General features: G+C 43.2%; 1 protein-coding gene across 1 annotated transcript in view; it reads left to right on the top strand.

Moving 5' to 3' along the window:
* Positions 1-18,679, top strand: part of pik3c2b (phosphatidylinositol-4-phosphate 3-kinase, catalytic subunit type 2 beta) — a 107,845-nt gene extending 89,166 nt beyond the window's left edge. The window contains exons 23-33 of the mRNA XM_080000177.1: positions 86-222; positions 723-892; positions 1,411-1,567; positions 2,956-3,065; positions 3,279-3,480; positions 4,729-4,853; positions 4,956-5,073; positions 12,602-12,689; positions 14,406-14,512; positions 16,336-16,464; positions 17,038-18,679. Of these exons, the coding sequence (XP_079856303.1) occupies positions 86-222; positions 723-892; positions 1,411-1,567; positions 2,956-3,065; positions 3,279-3,480; positions 4,729-4,853; positions 4,956-5,073; positions 12,602-12,689; positions 14,406-14,512; positions 16,336-16,464; positions 17,038-17,229 (1,535 nt within the window). The 3' untranslated portion in view covers positions 17,230-18,679. The remainder of the gene's footprint in view (positions 1-85; positions 223-722; positions 893-1,410; positions 1,568-2,955; positions 3,066-3,278; positions 3,481-4,728; positions 4,854-4,955; positions 5,074-12,601; positions 12,690-14,405; positions 14,513-16,335; positions 16,465-17,037) is intronic.
* Positions 18,680-22,008: the final 3,329 nt, after the last annotated feature.

Below are 22,008 nucleotides of genomic sequence, written 5' to 3'. Positions count from 1 at the left end.
TGGATATCCAACCAGTACAGGTTTTTGTTTTTTTTTTCACAGCAGATGTCTTCCTGTGTTTCACTTGGCTTCCTTCCATCCCCAGGCATGGTGGAGATGATACCGCAAGCGGAGACACTGAGGAAGATCCAGGTGGAGCACGGGGTCACTGGATCTTTCAAAGACCGTCCGCTGGCCGACTGGCTGCAGAAGCATAACCCTGCTGATGACCAGTACGAAAAGGTATGTCTGTCTATGCTTTAGCACCTTCTCCGACATCGCTTCCTACGTGGAATTCCACATGAGTTGAAGAGTGGTCTACAACCCCAACGTATCGCAGGCTAGCCACCATATTACAATAGAAGCATGTTTGGACCCAAACTCCATGGGAAGGACGGCCATTCAGGAAATGTTTCAAATTGTTGACTGGTGAAGTTTAGATAAGTCAGGCTTGGACTTTTAGTTGCGGTGGTCAGTGTTCACCGTTAAACGCAAACTTAACTACCCGAGGGGAATACACCAAAAATGACGATTGCCTTGAAATTAAGTGCGATTGGCATGATGGGGAATGGGATTGGAGAATTTTACTTCACATATAAGGACTCAGAAATGCGATCAGTACCATGTGTCTATGTCACCCATACTACTCTTTGGGTGATATGGATTGACCTAGAGTATCGGGTTAAAACCTTCTCTTCATTCTTTCGTTTCCACTAACACCATACTGTATGTCCGAACCACAGGCAGTGGAGAACTTCATCTACTCGTGCGCAGGCTGCTGCGTTGCGACGTACATTCTGGGCATCTGCGACCGCCACAACGACAACATCATGCTGAAGACCAGTGGCCACATGTTCCACATAGACTTTGGAAAGTTCCTGGGACACGCTCAGATGTTTGGTAACATCAAACGGTAAGATGGAGACTTTTAGTGGGTGAAGATAAGAAAGTTTGAAACATTGTAAAGGTTCATGGATTATGTATAGTCCTATAGATTTTTATTTTATTTTTTACACACAGTATTAGCACAGTATTCAGCTACTCCTCACTTAACGACCGAGTTCCGTTCATAGGACCAGGTTGTTAAGCGCATCGGTCAATAAGCGAGAACCCGTGTTATTTCACGGTAAGGGGGCGTGGCAATTGCGAATGCTAGTGTAGTGAATACTGACAGACTGCAGGAACAAGACTGAGAACGGTGATGCGCGATGAGATGTATATAGTATATTGAGGGCGATGTGCGATGAGATTCTCGGTATTGTATGCAGCGCACAATACCGACTGGTCGGAGAGCTGGTCCTAAGTCTGAATGGTCATTAAACAGGTAGGTTGTTAAGTGAGGAGTTACCTGTATACTTAATAAATAAATAGTAATAGTGTGATCCAATTCTTCAGCTCTGTTAATTCTGTTGGGATCGACTGCCACTGCAGGGACCGTGCCCCGTTCGTCTTCACCTCCGACATGGCCTATGTCATCAACGGGGGGGACAAGCCTTCCAGCCGCTTCCATGATTTTGTAGACCTCTGCTGCGAGGCGTACAACCTGATCCGCAAGCATGCACATCTCTTCCTCAACCTTCTGGGTCTGGTAGGTGTCAGGGATGGGAGAAAAACATGAGAACCGCATCTGTGATGGCATACTACATATTTGTACTATCGTCCATTGTACTTTAATATGTGAATAGAAAGTAGGATGGCTACTTGGACGTAGGTGTTGATGACACTGTATAGAGAAATATTTCCCCCATCTAGAAGAAGAAGAAGAAACAGTCTTTATTTGTCACGCAATACACCACACTACAACACATGCTTGCACACACACACACACACACACGCACATGCTTTGATGGTGGCCGGTGAAATGGTTCCTCTGCATTTGACCCATCCTGGCTTGTCCTTCCTCTGGGGGCACAGCCAGGAGCAGTGGGCAGCATACGTGGACGCGCCCGGGGACCAGGTGATAAGTGTCCATCGCTGGTCAGACGATAATGGGTGCATGTTTTTGGTGGGGGTCCTTACTGACGTGAGGTGGAGGAAACCCCATGTGAGCACGGGGAGAACATGCAAACTCCACACATAAAGGCTCCTATTTGGGAGATAACCCGCCGGAGCACGGTGCCAACAGCGCCCCAGGCGGGAATCGAACCCAGGACCTTCTTGCTGTGAGGCAGCAGTCACTGGCTGGCCTGCTCAATAGACTATTGGGTGTGCCAGTTCTGGCCGACGATACGGAATTTCTTTCGACACGTGCCATTTTAGTAAGAGTTGGACATTTTGAAAAGGTTTGTTGCTGAAAGCAGTTATCTGTCCAAAACACACGGTGGTGACTGTGGAATCAATATTGCAGCAGGGAATGCCATAAGAAAAGCATTGAATAGTTTAAATGTGCAAAAAATAATAGTCCAAAAATTAAGTCATCATTTCTTTCTGTCAATGTTTACATAGTATTTATGATATTATTTTATTACTTGGCTCCATTGCTGATTCTCAGCTTCTAGTATGTGCTATTCTGACAAAGAGTGACGGCATTGACTTATGAAGTGCATTACATGGTGTGTGCATTCTCTCTGGAGAAAAATTTGCTTGTTTTCCCATGTTAGTTATTAAGAAACATATCAAAGACATTTTGAGGATTCTTCTTTTATTGAATCTAAATACTTTGAAAATTTTAAGAAACGTAATTCTGATGGAATGAGCACCGGGCATCTGGTGGAATAAGAATTGGGTTGGAACATAGTGTATATACAGTAGTCCCAAAGTAGATACTGTATAGCTCCCTTATGCAAGCATGAGCATAATGTTGCATTGAGTCTCTTGATTAATGTTGACTCGTGGTTTACAAATCATGCCCACTGAGATTGTGAAATATTCAAACAACGTCTGCATAGTTCAGTCACAGCTATGCTATAATGCTAGAAAATGATTGCACATACAAAATAAAGTTGAGTTAACTTTGTGTGTGTATGTGTTTTAAAGATGTTGTCAAGTGGTATTCCGGAGCTGTCGGACCTGGAGGATCTAAAGTATGTGTATGATGCTTTGAGACCCCACGAGTCTGAGGCAGATGCGACTATGTACTTCACTCGGTAAGGATGCACATAACCACACACATATACTGTACATAAACAGAGTGAATGATTTTGCCAAAGGTCACCTCCAAGAAGTCTCAATATGTTTTCAAGTTTCCTCCAGAAGGAAAATGGGGTTGTGGTCGCTAATCTAATTCCATGTATTCGCAACACCAGTGATAACAAAGTGAACGTAGTGACCACTCGCCCCCGTGTCCCTCTTGGTTCCAGGTTGATCGAGTCCAGCCTGGGCAGTGTGGCCACCAAGCTGAACTTCTTCATCCACAACCTGGCTCAGATGAAGTTCGCCTCCTCCGAGGAGCGCCCTGTGCTTTCCTTCGCTCCGCGCATCCACACCGCCAAGAGTGATGGGCTCATCCGCAACCTCTACGTGTGCCGCCACATACGCACCTACAGCCCCAGCAAGGGATACGTAAGTGCCCCCCGCGATCCGCGACATGCTTTGCATTTCCAGTCGCCTTGATATTGCAATAAAAATAAATAAACACAATTGAAGATGTTTAAAGTTACTAGTCGGTTGACTGAAGCTTTGCTTCTAATGCTACTTTAGTATAAACAAAGCTGCTGTGGAAGACTCACTGATCTTACGTTACAAGTCATGTTACATTCACGCCTTTGAACCGACAACCGAACACTTCTCCCTTGCGCTCTCTCACTCCTCACTCTGTCTGGCAACACACACAAACCCCCATACCAGATCGTGCGTGCACATTCCCTCTCGCGAGACTTGTGAACCCCCCACAGTAACCAACGCATCCAGGGTCTTTACAATATTATATTATTTATTACTATATCAGAATCACAATATATTAGATATTATTATATCTAAATGCCATAAAGTAACAAAATTACATGGGATTCCCTGGTCTATGAAATATATCTATTTGAAAGTAAGCAATGCCGCTTTGAGAATCAGAATTGGTTTATTTTCACCAGGTAAGAAAATAGGAAAAAATTAATACAATTAAAATGTCAGATATTTATCTATAATATCATCTATATAATATATATAATTTGTATTTATAAAAATTGCCAAAAATACAAAACAGAAATCGTCAGATAATTAAGATGCACTTTCATAGAATTGGCTCATTTTAGTTTATAATGGAAAATCAATGTGTACATTAAACAAATGTTAAGAGCTGTATCAGGTTGCATTGAATCACACTGAATTGTTCCGTACTAAAATGTATCGTCCCTGAATCGTATCGTAGCCCATGTATCAAGATACGTATCGGATCATTTTATAAGGGAGAGATGCACACCCCTAATAAATACATACATACTGTACATACATACATACATACAATATCTCTTTGATTCGATTTTTTGCTTTTCTTTTTCTGATTTATATCATTTCATTTACTTTTTTCTTCCTACATTGTTTTGCACAGTCTTTGTACAGAGTTTGCCCTTTATCATTTCGATGCACCATAAAATCTAATTTCGATGCACTTGAAATCTAATAATCATAGAATTCTGAGGATTATAATAATCAAATTCTCCAGACCAGTCAAGGCAATTAGTACACTAAATTAATGCTTAATATGAATTACAATCTGATAATAATGATAGTAAATCTGCTCAGACTAGCTATCTAGTCCGGGGGGTATTGGTGAAAGGGTTCAAGGTCGGGTATGCTTTGTGTTTCCCGGCACAGTCCTTTGTGGTGAAGGTGGACAGAGAAGACCAGAAGGGGACTTCGCTGGTCCAGAGAACCTTTGAGGAGTTCCATGAACTGCATAGCAAACTGCGGCTCATCTTCCCTTCCTCGAAGCTTCCCAGGTAGGCACATACATGCCCGTGCACGCACACACTGCATTGCAAAACTCCAGCCTCTGCAAAATCATGTAAATAACCCCCTACTGCCACTTTATCCAACCCAAGCTTCCCTAGCCGCTTTGTGATTGGCCGTTCGCGAGGGGAAGCTATGGCTGATAGGAGGAAAGATGAGCTCAACGGTTATGTCTGGCATCTGGTACATGCTGCCCCCGAGGTGGCCCAGGTCAGTCAGTGATCGTCTTTCTGTTTTTGTTTGCGTGTTTGCCTTTATTAAAATGTTATTATTTTTTTGTAACTTTTAAACAATGTACTGTAGAAACCTGTGACCTTTAACTAGGATTTTCATGTCCAAGACAAAGATCTTTAGAGAATCTTGGGGAAATCGTCTGAAGGTTGTTGTGTGAGTGTTGCAGCAGTCATTTGATTTGAAATCATCAGAAACTCTTGCGGTCAGTCCCAGCCTAGTCTGGGAATAGTTTTAATGTACTGTATATTCATTCACGCTTCAGTTAAACATATTTCCGTCTCCCAAATCTGAGACACCATTACTCCCATGGCAGTTTTGATGAGATTTTACATCTTACATCAACCTGACATTCTATCTCTCCAGTTGGTGGGATATCTGGCAGCAATAGAAGCTCACTAGCCCTCTCGCTATCTGTGTACACCCTGAAAAGATACCCCTCTAACTGTCTGATTTGTCTGATACAGCTGAAAGGGCGAATCAGTGGCGTTGAATCAAGGAATCATGGCACAAGGGCTACAAGGTAGCCCTTGTGCCATTATTACAGTAAAGGATGGATGTAGCCACCGAAGTGTCCCGTACAGAATAAGCTTTGGCAATCGTGCAAAATGCCAGTCAGGGAACGCTGGGGGGCAGCTGCAAATGTGGTCTTCCCGTTACATTAGTGCAGGATTTATTATTTATGCAAATACATCCAGCTTTTACGAGTCTCATAGCAACGGAAAGCAACAGGGGACTTTTTATGTCGTAATTTTGTTTGTGTTACACTGGGTGGCGCATGTCTGCAAATTGACCTCAGGTATATACAGTGGGGCAAAAAAGTATTTAGTCAGCCACCAATTGTGCAAGTTCTCCCACTTAAAAAGATGAGAGAGGCCTGTTATTTTCATCATAGGTATACCTCAACTATGAGAGACAAAATGAGAAAAACAAATCCAGAAAATCACATTGTCTGATTTTTAAAGAATTTATTTGCAAATTATGGTGGAAAATAAGTATTCGGTCAATAACAAAAGTTCATCTCAATACTTTGTTATATACCCTTTGTTTGCAGTGACAGAGGTCAAACGTTTTCTGTAAGTCTTCACAATGTTTTCACACACTGTTGCTGGTATTTTGGCCCATTCCTCCATGCAGATCTCCTCTAGAGCAGTGATGTTTTGGGGCTGTCGCTGGGCAACACAGACTTTCAACTCCCTCCAAAGATTTTCTATGGGGTTGAGATCTGGAGACTGGCTAGGCCACTCCAGGACCTTGAAATGCTTCTTACGAAGCCACTCCTTCGTTGCCCGGGCGGTGTGTTTGGGATCATTGTCATGCTGAAAGACCCAGCCACATTTCATCTTCAATGCCCTTGCTGATGGAAGGAGGTTTTCACTCAAAATCTCACGATACATGGCCCCATTCATTCTTTCCTTTAGACGGATCAGTCGTCCTGGTCCCTTTACAGAAAAACAGCCCCAAAGCATGATGTTTCCACCCCCATGCTTCACAGTAGGTATGGTATCCTTTGGATGCCATTCAGTTTTCTTTCTCCTCCAAACACGACCAGTTGAGTTTTTACCAAAAAGTTCTATTTTGATTTCATCTGACCAGATGACATTCTCCCAATCCTCTTCTGGATCATCCAAATGCTCTATAGCAAACTTCAGACAGGCCTGGACATGTTCTGGCTTAAGCAGGGGGACACGTCTGGCACTGCAGGATTTGAGTCCCTGGCGGCGTAGTGTGTTACTGATGGTAGCCTTTGTTACTTTGGTCCCAGCTCTCTGCAGGTCATTCACTAGGTCCCCCCGTGTGGTTCTGGGATGTTTGCTCACCCTTCTTGTGATCATTTTGACCCCACGGGGTGAGATCTTGCGTGGAGCCCCAGATCGAGGGAGATTATCAGTGGTTTTGTATGTCTTCCATTTTCTAATAATTGCTCCCACAGTTGATTTCTTCACAACAAGCTGCTTACCTATTGCAGATTCAGTCTTCCCAGCCTGGTGCAGGTCTACAATTTTGTTTCTGGTGTCCTTTGACAGCTCTTTGGTCTTGGCCATAGTGGAGTTTGGAGTGTGACTGTTTGAGGTTGTGGACAGGTGTCTTTTATACTGATAACGAGTTCAAACAGGTGCTATTAATACAGGTAATGAGTGGAGGACAGAGGAGCCTCTTAAAGAAAAAGTTACAGGTCTGTGAAAGCCAGAAATCTTGCTTGTTTGTAGGTGACCAAATACTTATTTTACCGAGGAATTTACCAATTAATTCATTAAAAATCCTACAATGTGATTTCCTGGATTCTTTCTCCCCATTCTATCTCTCATAGTCGAAGTGTACCTATGATGAAGATTACAGGCCTCTCTCATCTTTTTAAGTGGGAGAACTTGTACAATTGGTGGCTGACTAAATACTTTTTTGCCCCACTGTAGGTAGGAAATACCATGTTGTTGGCAGGTGTTTGACCCGGAAGGGCAAAGGGTTTTTGACCGCTTGCGCGCGGCCCCTTGTTGCTATGAGGATGGAACTGCTGTGGACAATGTGCTGTATGGGAATAAATGGACCACTTTGGATTTCCGCATCAAGATTGTCTACATGCGTTTGTTTTGTTTAGCACAGGGCAATCAAGTGAGCATAGCATTTTAACATCGAGCGCGTCAGCCAGGTCTTCCCCGGTCTCAGGCACCTCTGTAGTTCAGTGTTAGACCGAACTCCTTTACAATTTAGTCAAAAACCCCGCATCAGTTCGATATTTAGTTTGGACCTTCTGGTGACAAGGAGTACAAGGGACCATCCGACAACTGCAAGGCGCCCAACAAAAGAGGGATCTTTAGCGCTACAATCTTCAATGGCCAGTTAAGTTGCGTGCACACATACCCAGGTATAAAAAGCACATGTGTTAAACGCCGGCCGATGCATCATTATCCTCCGCCACAGTGAACCGCATCTCTCTGCAAAGGCTCGAAGACATGCTTGTTAGTCAATACAACCATGATTTCAGTGAGAAGGCTACAGAGGAAAAGGAAATGTCTCGAGACGACATCAAATTCATGGAGATCATGGAGCATTCAGCAGTGCTGCAAGATGGAAGGTACTGTTTAAAGTTACCCTTCAAGAAAAGGGGTGTTTCTCTGCCCAAAAACTTGGCTGTGGTGAAGCAAAGGATGCAGGGCTTAAGAAGAAGGTTCTTGAGTAGTGACAGCTTACACCAGGAGTACGCACAGTATGTGAATAGCCTTATCGCTAACAACTACGCAGAGCCTGTGCCCCAGCAGAAGCTTCAAGGCAAACCTGGCAGAGTGTGGTACATTCCCCACCATGCGGTCCATCACCCAAGGAAAGGAACCCTTCGGGTCGTGTTTGATTGTGGAGCCACCTTTCAAGGAGCATCATTGAATAAGGAACTGCTTCAGGGCCCTAACCTTACCTGCTCACTGCTTGGAGTCCTGTTTCGCTTCAGAGAGGAACCTGTAGCATTCATGGGCGATATACAAGCCATGTTTCACCAGGTAAAGGTTGCAAAAGAAGACCCGGACTTCCTCCTTTTTCTCTGGTGGCCAAATGGAGACGTCACTAAGGACCTAGTGGAGCACAGGATGACCGTTCACCTGTTTGGTGAACGGCTCTCCAAGCTGTGCAAGCTAAGCGCTGAGAAAAGGCGCTGAAGATCATCAGTCTGAGTTTGCTGCCAGTGTATGTCAAGCTGTCAAGAAAAACTTTTATGTGGATGATTCTTTGAAGAGCTCAGCCACCGAAGGGGATGCTATCAAGATGATCCAAGACCTAACTGCACTGTGCCAGAAGGGAGGTTTTGTCTTGGAGATGTGGACTAGCAACAGCCGCTCTGTCTTACAGGCCATCCAAACAGAGCGAAGGGCTAAGGAGTTAAAGGAATTGGATCTGGATCGAGACAAGCTGCCAGTAGAGAGAGCTTTGGGTCCACTGTGGTGCATAGAAACCGACTCTTTCAAATTTAAGATCGAGGTGAGGCAACAGGCACTTACCAGACGTGGTATGCTGTCAACCATCTGCTCAGTGTATGACCCCCTAGGCTTCCTGGCACCAGTGACACTGCCTGCGAAGATGATGCAGCAGGGACTATGCAGAAGAGGATGTGCATGGGATGACGCCTTGCCACCTGACATCTTAAGCCAGTGGAAAGCATGGTTGGAAGACCTGGACCAGCTCAATGCATTCGAGATACCCAGATGTGTCAAGCCAGTAGACTTCGGGGAGGTCGCCCAGGCCCAGCTACATCACTTCACTGACGCCAGTGAAATTGGATATGGGACTGTCACATACTTGAGGATGTTGAGCCAGCAACGTCACATCCAAGTCGCCTGTCTGCTCGGCAAGGCTAGAGTGACGCCACTGAAGGCTATAACTATTCCACGACTGGAGCTGACAGCAGCAGTTCTTGCTGTACGGGTAGACTCAATGCTAAAGGTGGAACTCAATTTCAGGTTGGAAGATTTTGTCTTTTGGACAGACAGTACTGCAGTTGTAAAGTACATCAAGAACGAGGATAGACTGTTTCACACATTCGTGGCCAATAGAATCTCAACCATCCGAGAGGCATCAGAACCCTGGCAACGGAGGCATGTCTGCTCCAAAGACAATCCGGCTGATGACGCATCGAGGGGGTTGACGGTTGCAGACTTTCTACAGACCAGTAGATGGTGGGAAGGTCCTACATTGCTGTGGAAGTAGGAAGAAGACTGGCCTAATACTGCCCTGGATGCTTCCTTGAGTCCTGATGACCAAGAGGTGAGAAGAGAGGCCATCACAAATGCCATCAATGTGTGTGACTCAGTCGAGCCCATTTCTTGATGTATCCTGCTACTGTTCTTTCCAACTTCTCTACAGTTGAGATTGGTACCTCATAAACTGCGAGGGGCCACAACATCCGCGGTAGGAGTCCAAACTGCAAGCACCAGGCCTTTAGCTTCCCAGGCAGTTGGGTGCTGTCAATGGACTGTAGGCCACTGCTGATGTCCTTACGCTGTTGTTGCACCTGGTCTTTGTCCTTCAGCCTTGCATCATACCACCTCCCAAGGCTTTTTACAGGCTGCTCAGACACTGTTGGGATTGGATCTTCTCCGATGAAGAATTTCAGGTCAGAGAGCACTCCCTTTACAATTGAGATGCTTCGTGACTTGGATGGTTTGATCTCCATACGGGCCCAACTGATGTTCTCTTCCAGCTTCCTGAGCAGCCTCCTGGTGCATGGCACTGTGGTGGTCAATGTTGTAATGTCATCCATGTAAGCTCTGAGCGGTGGGAGGCGCAGACCAGAGTCAACCCGCTGTCCACCAACAACCCACTTTGAGGCTCGGATGATGACCTCCATTGCCATCGTGAATGCCAGAGGTGAGATAGTGCACCCTGCCATGATGCCAACTTCTAGGCACTGCCAAGAGGTGGTAAAGTCAGTGGTGTTGAAGCGGGGCTGCACGTCCTGGAAGTAGGATTTAACCAGGGCTGTGATGGTGTCTGGTATGTAGAAGAATTTGAAGGCAGACCACAGGAGTTCATGGGGCACTGAGCCAAAGGCATTGGCATGGTCCAGAAAGACTACATGGAGGTCCCTTCTCTCTACCTTTGCCGTTTGGATCTGGTGCCAGATCATGCTGGAATGTTCTGAACACCCGGAGAATCCTGATATTCCTGCCTTCTGTACAGATGTGTCGATGTACTCATTTCTTCGCAGATACTCGCCCATCCTCTGTGCAATGACACTAAAGAAGATTTTGCCCTCAACATTTAGTAGGGAGATTGAACGGAATTGGCTGATGTTCTCTGCATCCTTCTCCTTTGGGATGAGGACTCCACCTGCCCTACGCCACACTTTAGGTATAATCTCCTTCTGCCATGCTGTTCTCATAAGCTTCCAGAGAAACCTCAGGACATCTGGTGCATTCTTGTACACCTTGTATGGGACTCCATTTGGCCCCGGGGCTGATGCTGTTCTTGCTCGACGCACTGTGTTTTCCACCTCTTTCCATGTTGGAGGGCCAGTCAGAATGTTATGTTCAGGGGGGTCATTGGTGGGATATCTGAAGGAATGGACAGATGTTCATATCGCCTTGATAATGATCCTCTCGAACCAATCAGCATCGATTCGAGGCAGCTTGGCGGCTGCGGAAAAGGGAACCGTGCTGTCGTTCGCAGCCAGTGCTTGACCATTTTGTCCACCACACTATATTATAATCACATGATTTGCATATAAAGTGGGAAAGTGAGATCTGATCTGATGTGGTCACTCGACAGCTCTGGGCGGAGAGGGCGAGAGCCTCCGCCCCCTCTCTCCCTCTTCCCCTCTCTCCCTCTCCGGTTTCAGAATACGGTATACTGCATTTCCACCATTTCAATGCTCAGATTTATTCGCGGCGAATAATTATTATTTTTTTTTGAATAGTCTGTCATCAATGTCAAATGTGATTGATGGAGTCGATCGCTGATTGACAATTTAATTGTAAATCTGCTCAAGCCTAGTACAGAACCAAGGCCACTCCATATCAGTGGAGTTAGTCATTGGACAGGCTTTTATGGTATTGGTAATTATTAGGGATTTAGGGTAGCCACTGACCATGCCTATGCAGGATTATAACTCTCCATGTATACATGGAAAAGTGGCAGGCTGATGGGTGTCGGATGTTGTTCTGGAAGGATTGGAAGGGTTCTCTCTGAGTTCGGCTTCACTGTTGAGCCTCCTGGAGGTGTAGTGGGCATAGTTCAACAAAACATAGGTGAGAGAGGGTGCCTACTTGATAACCTGAGTGAGATACGTGTACAATACTGTTGAGGTTATTTAACATCCTTGTATGGAGAAATTATATTTCTATTTGTCAGAAGAAGTTCCTTCTGCAGGCTCAGATAGTGCACTGAAAAAGTTAACTATGGCTTCTAGGAATAAAAAAATAATAAATCAAGGCCTTACTTAATTAAGTGTGTGTTGTTTTTTTTTTAATGTATAACCAGAGACTCATAAAAGTAGGCAACAATTATGGATGTACTGTACGGATGTGTGTGTCTGTTTGTGTGTGTGGTTCCGTTTCATTTCGGCTCGCTGGTTTCTTAGAAATCTGCCCCTCCCTTAGAAAGCTGTCCCCGGTTCAGTGTGAAATGCACAGGCTCATGGACACACACACACACACACACACACACACACACACACACACAAATACACACAAACCCAGGGTGGTGTACAGTGACTGATGACTGTATCAGTCACGTCCAGTTTTAGAGACTTGGCCGCTCCTCTGACTTAACTGCCAAGTTGTCGCTCTCTGAACTGTACTGGCGTGTATAGTTACAGTGTTTGGTCATGGTTGTGTCGAGGGTCACTAAAACATAGGCAACGTACTGTGCTGATCATGCAAGTCTGTGTTCTTTCAAATGAAGCTAGAACACTCTGGACATAACCACTGGTACGCGTAACTGGATTTTTACCCTGATAATCCAGCGTGACTGTCCTCAATTCCCATACCATACCATTCATGTATGAATATCTGTCTCCCTACAGTGCGACCTCATATACTCATTTTTCCATCCGCTGCCCAGAGACGAGAGGCCAGGAACCTCGGTCAATGCCCTGCAGAACAAATCGGCCGGTAAAGTTTTGTATTTTTTATTTTATTTTTTTATTTTTTACTCTGGACAGGATAAAAGAAAATCCTGTGATTTATGACGTGGCTGCTAGTCAAAGTACACAGTGCTCAGTGCTCATAAAGCAGGTGGACACTTGTGAATGTGCCAATACACGCCGAGGCGGCGTCTAAAGTCCTTTATACTTCCTCTGCTTATTGGCTGACCTTTTCTGTCCATGTCTGTTACAAGGACTATGAAAGATGTGCATCAGGATCTGACGATATATTGACACAATGACACCAACGTGTGCTAAAGATACTAATGCTGAAGGTGGCGGCACCAGCAGGTGGCAAAACTGGCTAATTGCCATTCGCTTACTTTTGTGTTTGCATTGGAAAGAAAATACACACTAATTCTTCTGTGGTGTGCTCGATGGCCAACACTGCTGAAAGATGAGAGAACAATACTATTGATTGAACTCAGGAGGAAGGCCAAATTAGATTTGCAGTGGAAGGCTCCTCGGCTTTCTAGGTTTCAGCCAGGAATTGACGACTGAAAGTCACTTGTCCAAAGTAACAGTTGGCACCGCAGATTTAGCATTTGACAAGAAGAGGCGCATTCATTTGCCCTCACAAAGACTAGAGACGATCTCTGTGCTGCCCTTGTACATGTTCTGAATATAACTTGGCAGTCAGCGAAAACGCCTTCTGTCCATCAAGTCTCTGAAGACATTTAATCCGTTTGTCCACAGGTTTATTGATTTATCAAGATTTTGAAAATGAAAACGGACAAAAGTGCATAACCAAAATTATGCTTTTGTCGATACTTAATGTACTAAAATACTAATAAGTAAACCCTAAATATAATTTAAAATATAATTAAAATGTCTTCTTTTAGCTCATACAATTTTACACAGTATGAACATATTTTACTGTTAAAGCTACAAATAATCAGAATCAGAATTACTTTATTTTGCCAGGCGCATTTGCTTGTACTAGGAATTTGTCATGGTGATTATTGATGCATGTCTACAGACAGTTAACATTACTAAAAAGCTGAAATCTGAGGACATAATTTAATAGGATAAAATGGTAAGTATAAAATTGACAAATATATACTAATAGCCCAAAAAAAGCAAAACAAGAGTGGTCAAATATATCAATATACAGAATATACAATGCAATCCTAAGCACAAGATAAGTTATTGGTATGGTTATAAATTGTCATTCTAAATAATTCCATGTATTTACTAGGTTGAAACAGTTTGCACAGTGTTCAATAATTCCACGGATGGAGCAAGAAAAGTGGGAAATAAATGCTGTGGAGTAGATTCCCTGATGTTGACAATCTCTTCTCTCGTGAAAACAGTCTGTGTGTGTCTGATCGCCTAAAACAACATAAACACAAAGAAAAGATGTAAAACAGTGCACACCAACTCACTGAGGCTGCCAGTTATTCACCATCTTGGTTGAACCATCTTGTTTTTATTTGGATGTTAATAATTACTCCTATTCAGCTTACTATGAATGCTCAATGACTAGAAATAACCTTTGGTATATATTAGACCAACTGAAAATAGCTTGGTGGACTGCTTACATTTTTTTGCAAAACACATATTTATAATAAATAATGAATTGCAATTGAAGATGAGCATAAAAAATGGGATTACATATCAACAATGTAATCAAAGGCATATAATGTATGCAGATGTTGAGTGCCTTCCTTTGCTGTGTCTCCAGAGATCTCCTGGGCTCCTACGTCTGGGAAGGACCTTGGGGAGGTCAAGTTGTCTATTTCCTACAAGAGTGACAAGCTCTTCATCATGGTCATGCACATACGTGGCCTGGTAAGTTGGACACAAATAACAGTTTTTTAATAGGTTTGTCAGGTATTCCAATCCATGGCCTGTTGAGAGTTTGTACTCAATCTTTAAGACATGCATGCTTTGTTTTGAACACTGCATGGTAATGGCACTATGAATAGGGGAACGGGGCAACTGTCCCGATAGGACCATTAAAACTGGTTCTTGACGTGCTGTGTAGGTTACAGCTGTGTACTACTTGAAGGAGGACTATGCATTAAATGATAGGCAATTTTTCAAACCAGGCCTAATTAAAATATATATTTTTTATTATTATGCTTCGTTTTGTTTATATCAGGGGTCTTCAACCATTTTCAGCCCAAGGACCCCTTGGTGTATAGAGAAACAGAGCAGGGACCCCCTAGGTTTTAGTTTTTTTTAAATACGATTGTGTTGCATTTTAAGCCTGCCCTATAATAACAACATATTTTTAATGCCTTATTAACCTAGTTATATACTCTGTTATTGTGCTTACTGTTCGTGTGTGTTTTTATTTTAGATCTAGAATAATTTCCATTAGTTTAGTTCCATTGGTAGACCAGCCACGGCGCATGACCAGTCTGTGTGGTAAACATACAGTGAAGTCCACCTTTTTCTTGTTTTCACAAATAGAATAAAAGTTGAAAATATCTGAAATAGGGTTTGAAGTGCTGTTTATTATCAATACAATAATACAAACCATTCACCATGTGTTTTAATTAAGTTCAACCATGCACCAGTTACTGTATGTCTTTCAGAGGACTTTGAATGTTACCAAAAAATCTGAGGTTTTTGAACATTACTCAAAAATCCGAGGATTATGAACGTCATTCAAAAACGTTCGTTTTTGATCACACCAAAGTGTCAGAAGCTGCGAATCGACTTGCTTTCTGCTATTTACTGAAACGCTGCTGTTCTAGTGTTAATGGTTGGAGTTTATCCAATGTTCTGTTTTTTTGTCAAAAATACATTTTTTTAAATGTAAACAAAAATTATTTTGACTTACAAAAAAAAATTTGGCAGACCCACGGTTGAAGACCACCGGTTTATAACAACCTCACGGAATGCTTTATTATTGAGAAACTCACCACACAGCTTCTCACTGTACTTAATTGCAGTGGCAGCGCCAGCGGATTAGGGGTGCTGATGGGGAGATGGACTAATAATAAGGGGTGCTAAGGAACTGCGGATATAGCAGTATACGCACGCACGACCAAACACAATCACACTTGTTAAGAGTGGCTAATACACACACTGAGCAATACAAAAGTACGACAGAATCAGACTCAAGCTAAAAACAGCGCGCACAGTCCATAGCACATACAAACCCAAACACGCACAGAGTGATTCAGGGACAGAAACCTCAAACCTTACCGTTGTTGGTCTAAAAACAGGGTATTGGACCTCGATCCAAATCACTAGCGTGTCAGAGTAACGATCCCGAGCAAAACGAAAACGGTTTAAACTGTACATAACACAACATGAATGCCATTTCTCTCCAACATCCCAATAACCACAACAAACAGATGCAGCAAACTAGTATGACATACATTATAACAATGCTGCTGGCTCCCTAGTAAGCACTGAGTGCACAGCACATGGAATAAAGAATAACTTACAGAATATAAATAAAGAATAATGGTAAAGCATTAGAAAGTAGGCTATGGCAATATATTTAATTCATTTATTTTTATTTATATTAGCATCCAATCTGTCAGCTGGGGTAAAATGTAATGGTTGTTTTGAGGACATGATTAACACGCTTTTGTTTGTTTGTTTCTTTCTTTCTTTCTTTGCTTTTGTGTGCTCCCTCCCCCCCTCGTACCCAGCAACCCCTACAGGACGGAACTGACCCAGACCCCTACGTGAAGCTCTACCTCCTACCAGACGGCCAGAAGACGAGCAAAAGAAAGACAAAGGCAGCCCGACGGACCTGCAACCCCACCTACAACGAAATGGTGGGGGGGGTTGATAGACTTTTTAGATTAAAAACAATTTCACAATCTGATTTTGATCAATTTGACTGGGGTACTTTATTTGGGAATCTTTTCCCATTCAGTTTGCAGGTATGAACCCCCTTGTTCTTAGCTTTTGGTCTCCTTGATTTTGCGCAATGCAATGGAGAAAGATTTGCCCGTTCTTCATAGAACTGCTCAAGCCGGGCCAGGTCATTTTGGGGTTGGCGGTACACAGCACTTTTTTGGGGTTTTGCCACTGCTGTGGTTGGGGGAGAGTCTTGGGGACTCTTGGGGACATCAGTTTTCTTTCACTTTGAGTGCAAACATTGTCCAGTTTGAGATTTCTGGCAGAAGGGGAGAAGGTTTGCAACCAGGATCTGTGTATCTCTGTATTATGCACCATGTTTTCTGAAATTGCATTCACTGTGGTTTTCAGAAGGCTAAAATCATCCTCAGTGGACTGCATCAAAAATCACTGACATATTGGAACAAACACACATGTCCTGTAAGTAAAGATTGAAGGAGTGCACTGCCTAAATTCATTCATTTTCCCCTCATGCGCTCTGTTTGTAGTTGGTGTACGAACGCATCCCGCGGGGTGACCTGGACCGGAGGGTGATTCACCTGCGGGTGCTGGGGGACGGGCCCTTCTGGGAGAACACTCTGCTGGGCGAGACCTTCATCCCGCTCAAGAAGCTGATGCCCGGTCAGCGCTGGGTGGACTGGCACCAGCTCGGCATGGCCGGCGCTGAGTTGGTCCGCTGAGACATGGAAATTGCCCTCACGTCAATTTCTGGAGAGTGCCCAGCGCCCAGCCTACAGGCAAGCAAAGGAGAGAAAACACCACCTCCCCTTAAGTTATTTTCCTTTTTTTTTGTTCAAATACAATCTCCTACTGAGACTGATTTTCAGCTTGCCGTAGATGTTGACTTTGTGTTTTCTTTCGGCAGGCGTGCAATTTGCCATAGTGTGTTGAAAATGTGGTAGATACTGCTGAATTCATTCCTTCACTACAGATTCTGAGGGGAAGGGTGGTGATAACTCCAGCAACACACACGTTGTGTGCTGTTCCAGCACACACAAAGCACACTTATCTATCTGCGCTGCAATTCCAGCGCAGATAGATAAGAAATGATAGGAGTTGATGTTGATTTAGAAGGTGGCCGCCTTCCTGTATATATTGTAGATGATGGATTTCTCAAACTTTGCCCCTTTGGCAGACTAAACACTGGCTGACTTCCTCGCCAAATACCTGCCTAAGATGAACTGCCGATGAACAACAACAACAAAACACACCGTCATTAGTGAGGTTAGGTGTATATATATTTTGTGGAGAAAATTTTTGTGTGTGTGTGTGTGTGTGTGTGTGTGTGTGTGTGTGTGTATAGATATAATGTGTGTGTGTGTGTTTATATGTGTGTGTGTGTATGTATATACACTACTCACAAAAAGTTGGCTTTAGGGTGAAATTTATGTAAAATGTGAAAAGTTCACACTACAGTGATATTATATCATGAAAGTAGACCACCTGCAAGGGTACCTAACCACACCACCAGGCACAGGCATCATCGTCTTGCACGGGCCAGGGAGCATTTACGCTGGACGAGGGACCAGTGGCCTCAGTGCTGTTCTCTGATCAAAGTCGATTCACGTTGAGCAGAAATGATGGCCGCCAACGATGTTGGAGATGTCAAGGAGAGCGCTATGCATCAGCCACTGTTGTCACCAGACGTGCCTTTGGTGGTGGTGGTGTTACAGTGTGGGCAGGTGTGTCTAGTCAATGCAGAACTGCCCTACACTTTATGAATGGTACAGACCTGAATCCCATAGAAAACCTATGTGATCAGCTGAGTCGCCGTGTAGAGGCTCGTAACTCTGTGCCCCAGAACCTCAATGACCTAAGGGCCGCCCTTCAAGAAGAGTGGGGGGCCATGCCTCAGAAGACAATAAGTCGACTTGTGAACAGCATGAGACGTCGTTGTCAAGCTGTAATTGATGCTCAAGGGCGCATGACAACTTATTGAGACACTGACTTTTTTTGTTGTGGTAAACCCACCACTGTTGTTGGCTTTTGTTTCAATAAATTATTTGAGATGAGGAAATCACCATTGCATGCTTCTACTTAAATGCCCTACTTTCATGATATATCACTGTACTGTGGACTTTTTACATTTTCCATAAATTTCACCCGAAAGCCAAATATCCCTAACTTTTTTGTGAGTAGTGTATGTGTAATATATGTGTGTGTGTGTGTGTGTGTGTGTGTGTGTGTGTGTGTGTGTGTGTGTGTGTGTGTGTGTGTGTGTGTGTGTGTGTGTGTGTGTGTGTGTGTGTGTGTGTGTACAGTGGGGCAGAAAAGTATTTAGTCAGCCACCAATTGTGCAAGTTCTCCCACTTAAAAAGATGAGAGAGGCCTGTTATTTTCATCATAGGTAAACCTCAACTATGAGAGACAAAATGAGAAAAAAGAAATCCAGAAAATCACATTGTCTGGTTTTTAAAGAATTTATTTGCAAATTATGGTGGAAAATAAGTATTCGGTCAATAACAAAAGTTCATCTCAATACTTTGTTATATACCCTTTGTTTGCAGTGACAGAGGTCAAACGTTTTCTGTAAGTCTTCACAAGGTTTTCACACACTGTTGCTGGTATTTTGGCCCATTCCTCCATGCAGATCTCCTCTAGAGCAGTGATGTTTTGGGGGTGTCGCTGGGCAACACGGACTTTCAACTCCCTCCAAAGATTTTCTATGGGGTTGAGATCTGGAGACTGGCTAGGCCACTCCAGGACCTTGAAATGCTTCCTACTAAGCCACTCCTTCGTTGCCCGGGCGGTGTGTTTGGGATCATTGTCATGCTGAAGGCCCAGCCACGTTTCATCTTCAATGCCCTTGCTGATGGAAGGAGGTTTTCACTCAAAATCTCACGATACATGGCCCCATTCATTCTTTCCATTACATGGATCAGTCGTCCTGGTCCCTTTGCAGAAAAACAGCCCCAAAGCATGATGTTTCCACCCCCATGCTTCACAGTAGGTATGGTATCTTTGGATACAACTCAGCTCTCTTTCTCCTCCAAACACGACAAGTTGAGTTTTTACCAAAAAGTTCTATTTTGGTTTCATCTGACCATATGACATTCTCCCAATCCTCTTCTGGATCATCCAAATGCTCCCTAGCAAATTTCAGACGGGCCTGGACATGTACTGGCTTAAGCAGGGGGACACGTCTGGCACTGCAGGATTTGAGTCCCTGGCGGCGTAGTGTGTTACTGATGGTAGCCTTTGTTACTTTGGTCCCAGCTCTCTGCAGGTCATTCACTAGGTCCCCCCGTGTGGTTCTGGGATGTTTGCTCACCGTTCTTGTGATCATTTTGACCCCACGGGGTGAGATCTTGCGTGGAGCCCCAGATGGAGGGAGATTATCAGTGGTCTTGTATGTCTTCCATTTTCTAATAATTGCTCCCACAGTTGATTTCTTCACAACAAGCTGCTGACCTATTGCAGATTCAGTCTTCCCAGCCTGGTGCAGGTCTACAATTTTGTTTCTGGTGACCTTTGACAGCTCGTTGGTCTTGGCCATAATGGAGTTTGGAGTGTGACTGTTTGAGGTTGTGGACAGGTGTCTTTTATACTGATAACCAGTTCAAACAGGTGCCATTAATACAGGTAACGAGTGGAGGACAGAGGAGCCTCTTAAGGAAAAAGTTACAGGTCTGTGAAAGCCAGAAATCTTGCTTGTTTGTAGGTGACCAAATACTTATTTTACCGAGGAATTTACCAATTAATTCATTAAAAATCCTACAATGTGATTTCCTGGATTCTTTCCCCCCATTCTGTCTCTCATAGTCGAAGTGTAGCTATGATGAAAATTACAGGCCTCTCTCATCTTTTTAAGTGGGAGAACTTGCACAATTGGTGGCTGACTAAATACTTTTTTGCCCCAATGTATGTATGTGTATGTATATATGTGTGTATATATATATATATATATATATATATATATATATATAAAGGAAATAAATATTGCTTTGGCTGTGGGGGGGCCCAGTTTGGGAACCTCTGCTTTAGATGAGCTTCAGTCAATGAATTGTGGCTGTGGTATTGTACAGCAACAAGCTGCCTCAGCAGTCGAAACGAACAGTCAAACCGTGCTTATCTCGCTTATTTCTGTGGACACTGCTAAGTGTGACTTTTAGTCGTTTTCAACATAGCGCTGTATATTACCAAGTACCGAGATGTTGAATATTTTTTGTTACTGGTGGAATATATTACAAATGAAGAAGCTCGTTTGTCATTTTTTGCTATGGTAGAAATTTGTTGAGTGGAATGTGTGTGTGCATGTGTCTGTTAGCAGTTCAAAGAAAAAAAAAACAAAGTGTGTGTGTGTGTGTGTGTGTGTGTGTGTGTGTGTGTGTGTGTGTGTTGCTACGTTCTGATATCGATCAACACTTGATTTTTCTGTCGTTTTATGGAGGTTTATCTCCCATTTTTTAAGTCATTGTTTGACTGATAATTCCTGTGAATCATGAAAAATTGCCTTCTTACAAAACATATTGCAATGCAAAAAAGAAAAGTTGCATAAACTGCGATAGGAACCTGCGATAACCAGCTCAAGCAAATACACTAAGTTATTTGGGTTTGGCTATAAAGAAAAAGCATAGCTTAATCAGAGTTCATACCATTTTGTTTAATATTTGAATAATTTGTGTTTTTGTTTTTTGTGACTTACTTTTTCTTCTTACTGCATTTACATAGCAGGACAACATCTGGATTTCAGAGTTTACCTCCAGGTCACAAAACCTGCTGGTCTGTTTGCTTGTTTCCCATTTACAGCCAAAAGCAAACATTCAGTCTGCTCCAATCACATTGTGGACCTCGACAGCACGTTCTATACTGAAAAAGTATTTTTGATTTTATTTATTTGGATTCATGCCTCGTTGAAACATAACAGTATATTCCATACAAACTTCCCAGTGATTTGATGTTTACCACCAGCCTGGATTATGACAAGTAAATGTAAAACAAATAAATAGAAGGGAAACATAATGATTTTTTAGGGGGATGGGGGGTAGGGGAGGGATTATTTATTTTTTTAATAGGCCATGAAGACCAATGGTGAAGATGACTATTTTGCTGTATGACATGTCATTGTGCTTTTGAGGGAAAGCCATTCTGGTATTTCAAAACACATTTCCCCCGTAGTACTCACAATGTTGACTGTCCTCACCTGTTGATACAGTGTGTTAACTAACTTAAATTCCTTAAAGGAGTTGAAGTGTGAATTTTCATATTTTCATATATAATTTTCATAGCATATTGGTCGCGCATCGGCACAAACTTCAGCTTTTCTGAGAAAAAACACACAAAGACACGCGCACACGAAGGAAAAGAGGCAAGGGCAGTAATGCAGCCTGGGGTATTTTTTATCCGTTACTGAGGTATGCTGTGAAAATGGGGGACAGAATTTAAGTTCAAAGTGAACTGGGTGTTATGTAATGTAAATAAGATAAAATATCATTAATGTGACCTTAATTTCTACAATT

This window comes from Zeus faber (genome assembly GCF_960531495.2).
Source record: "Zeus faber genome assembly, chromosome: 5".
Lineage (NCBI taxonomy): Eukaryota > Metazoa > Chordata > Actinopteri > Zeiformes > Zeidae > Zeus > Zeus faber.
Note: the sequence above shows the minus strand (reverse complement) of the source record. Positions and strands in the feature narration are given on the sequence as shown.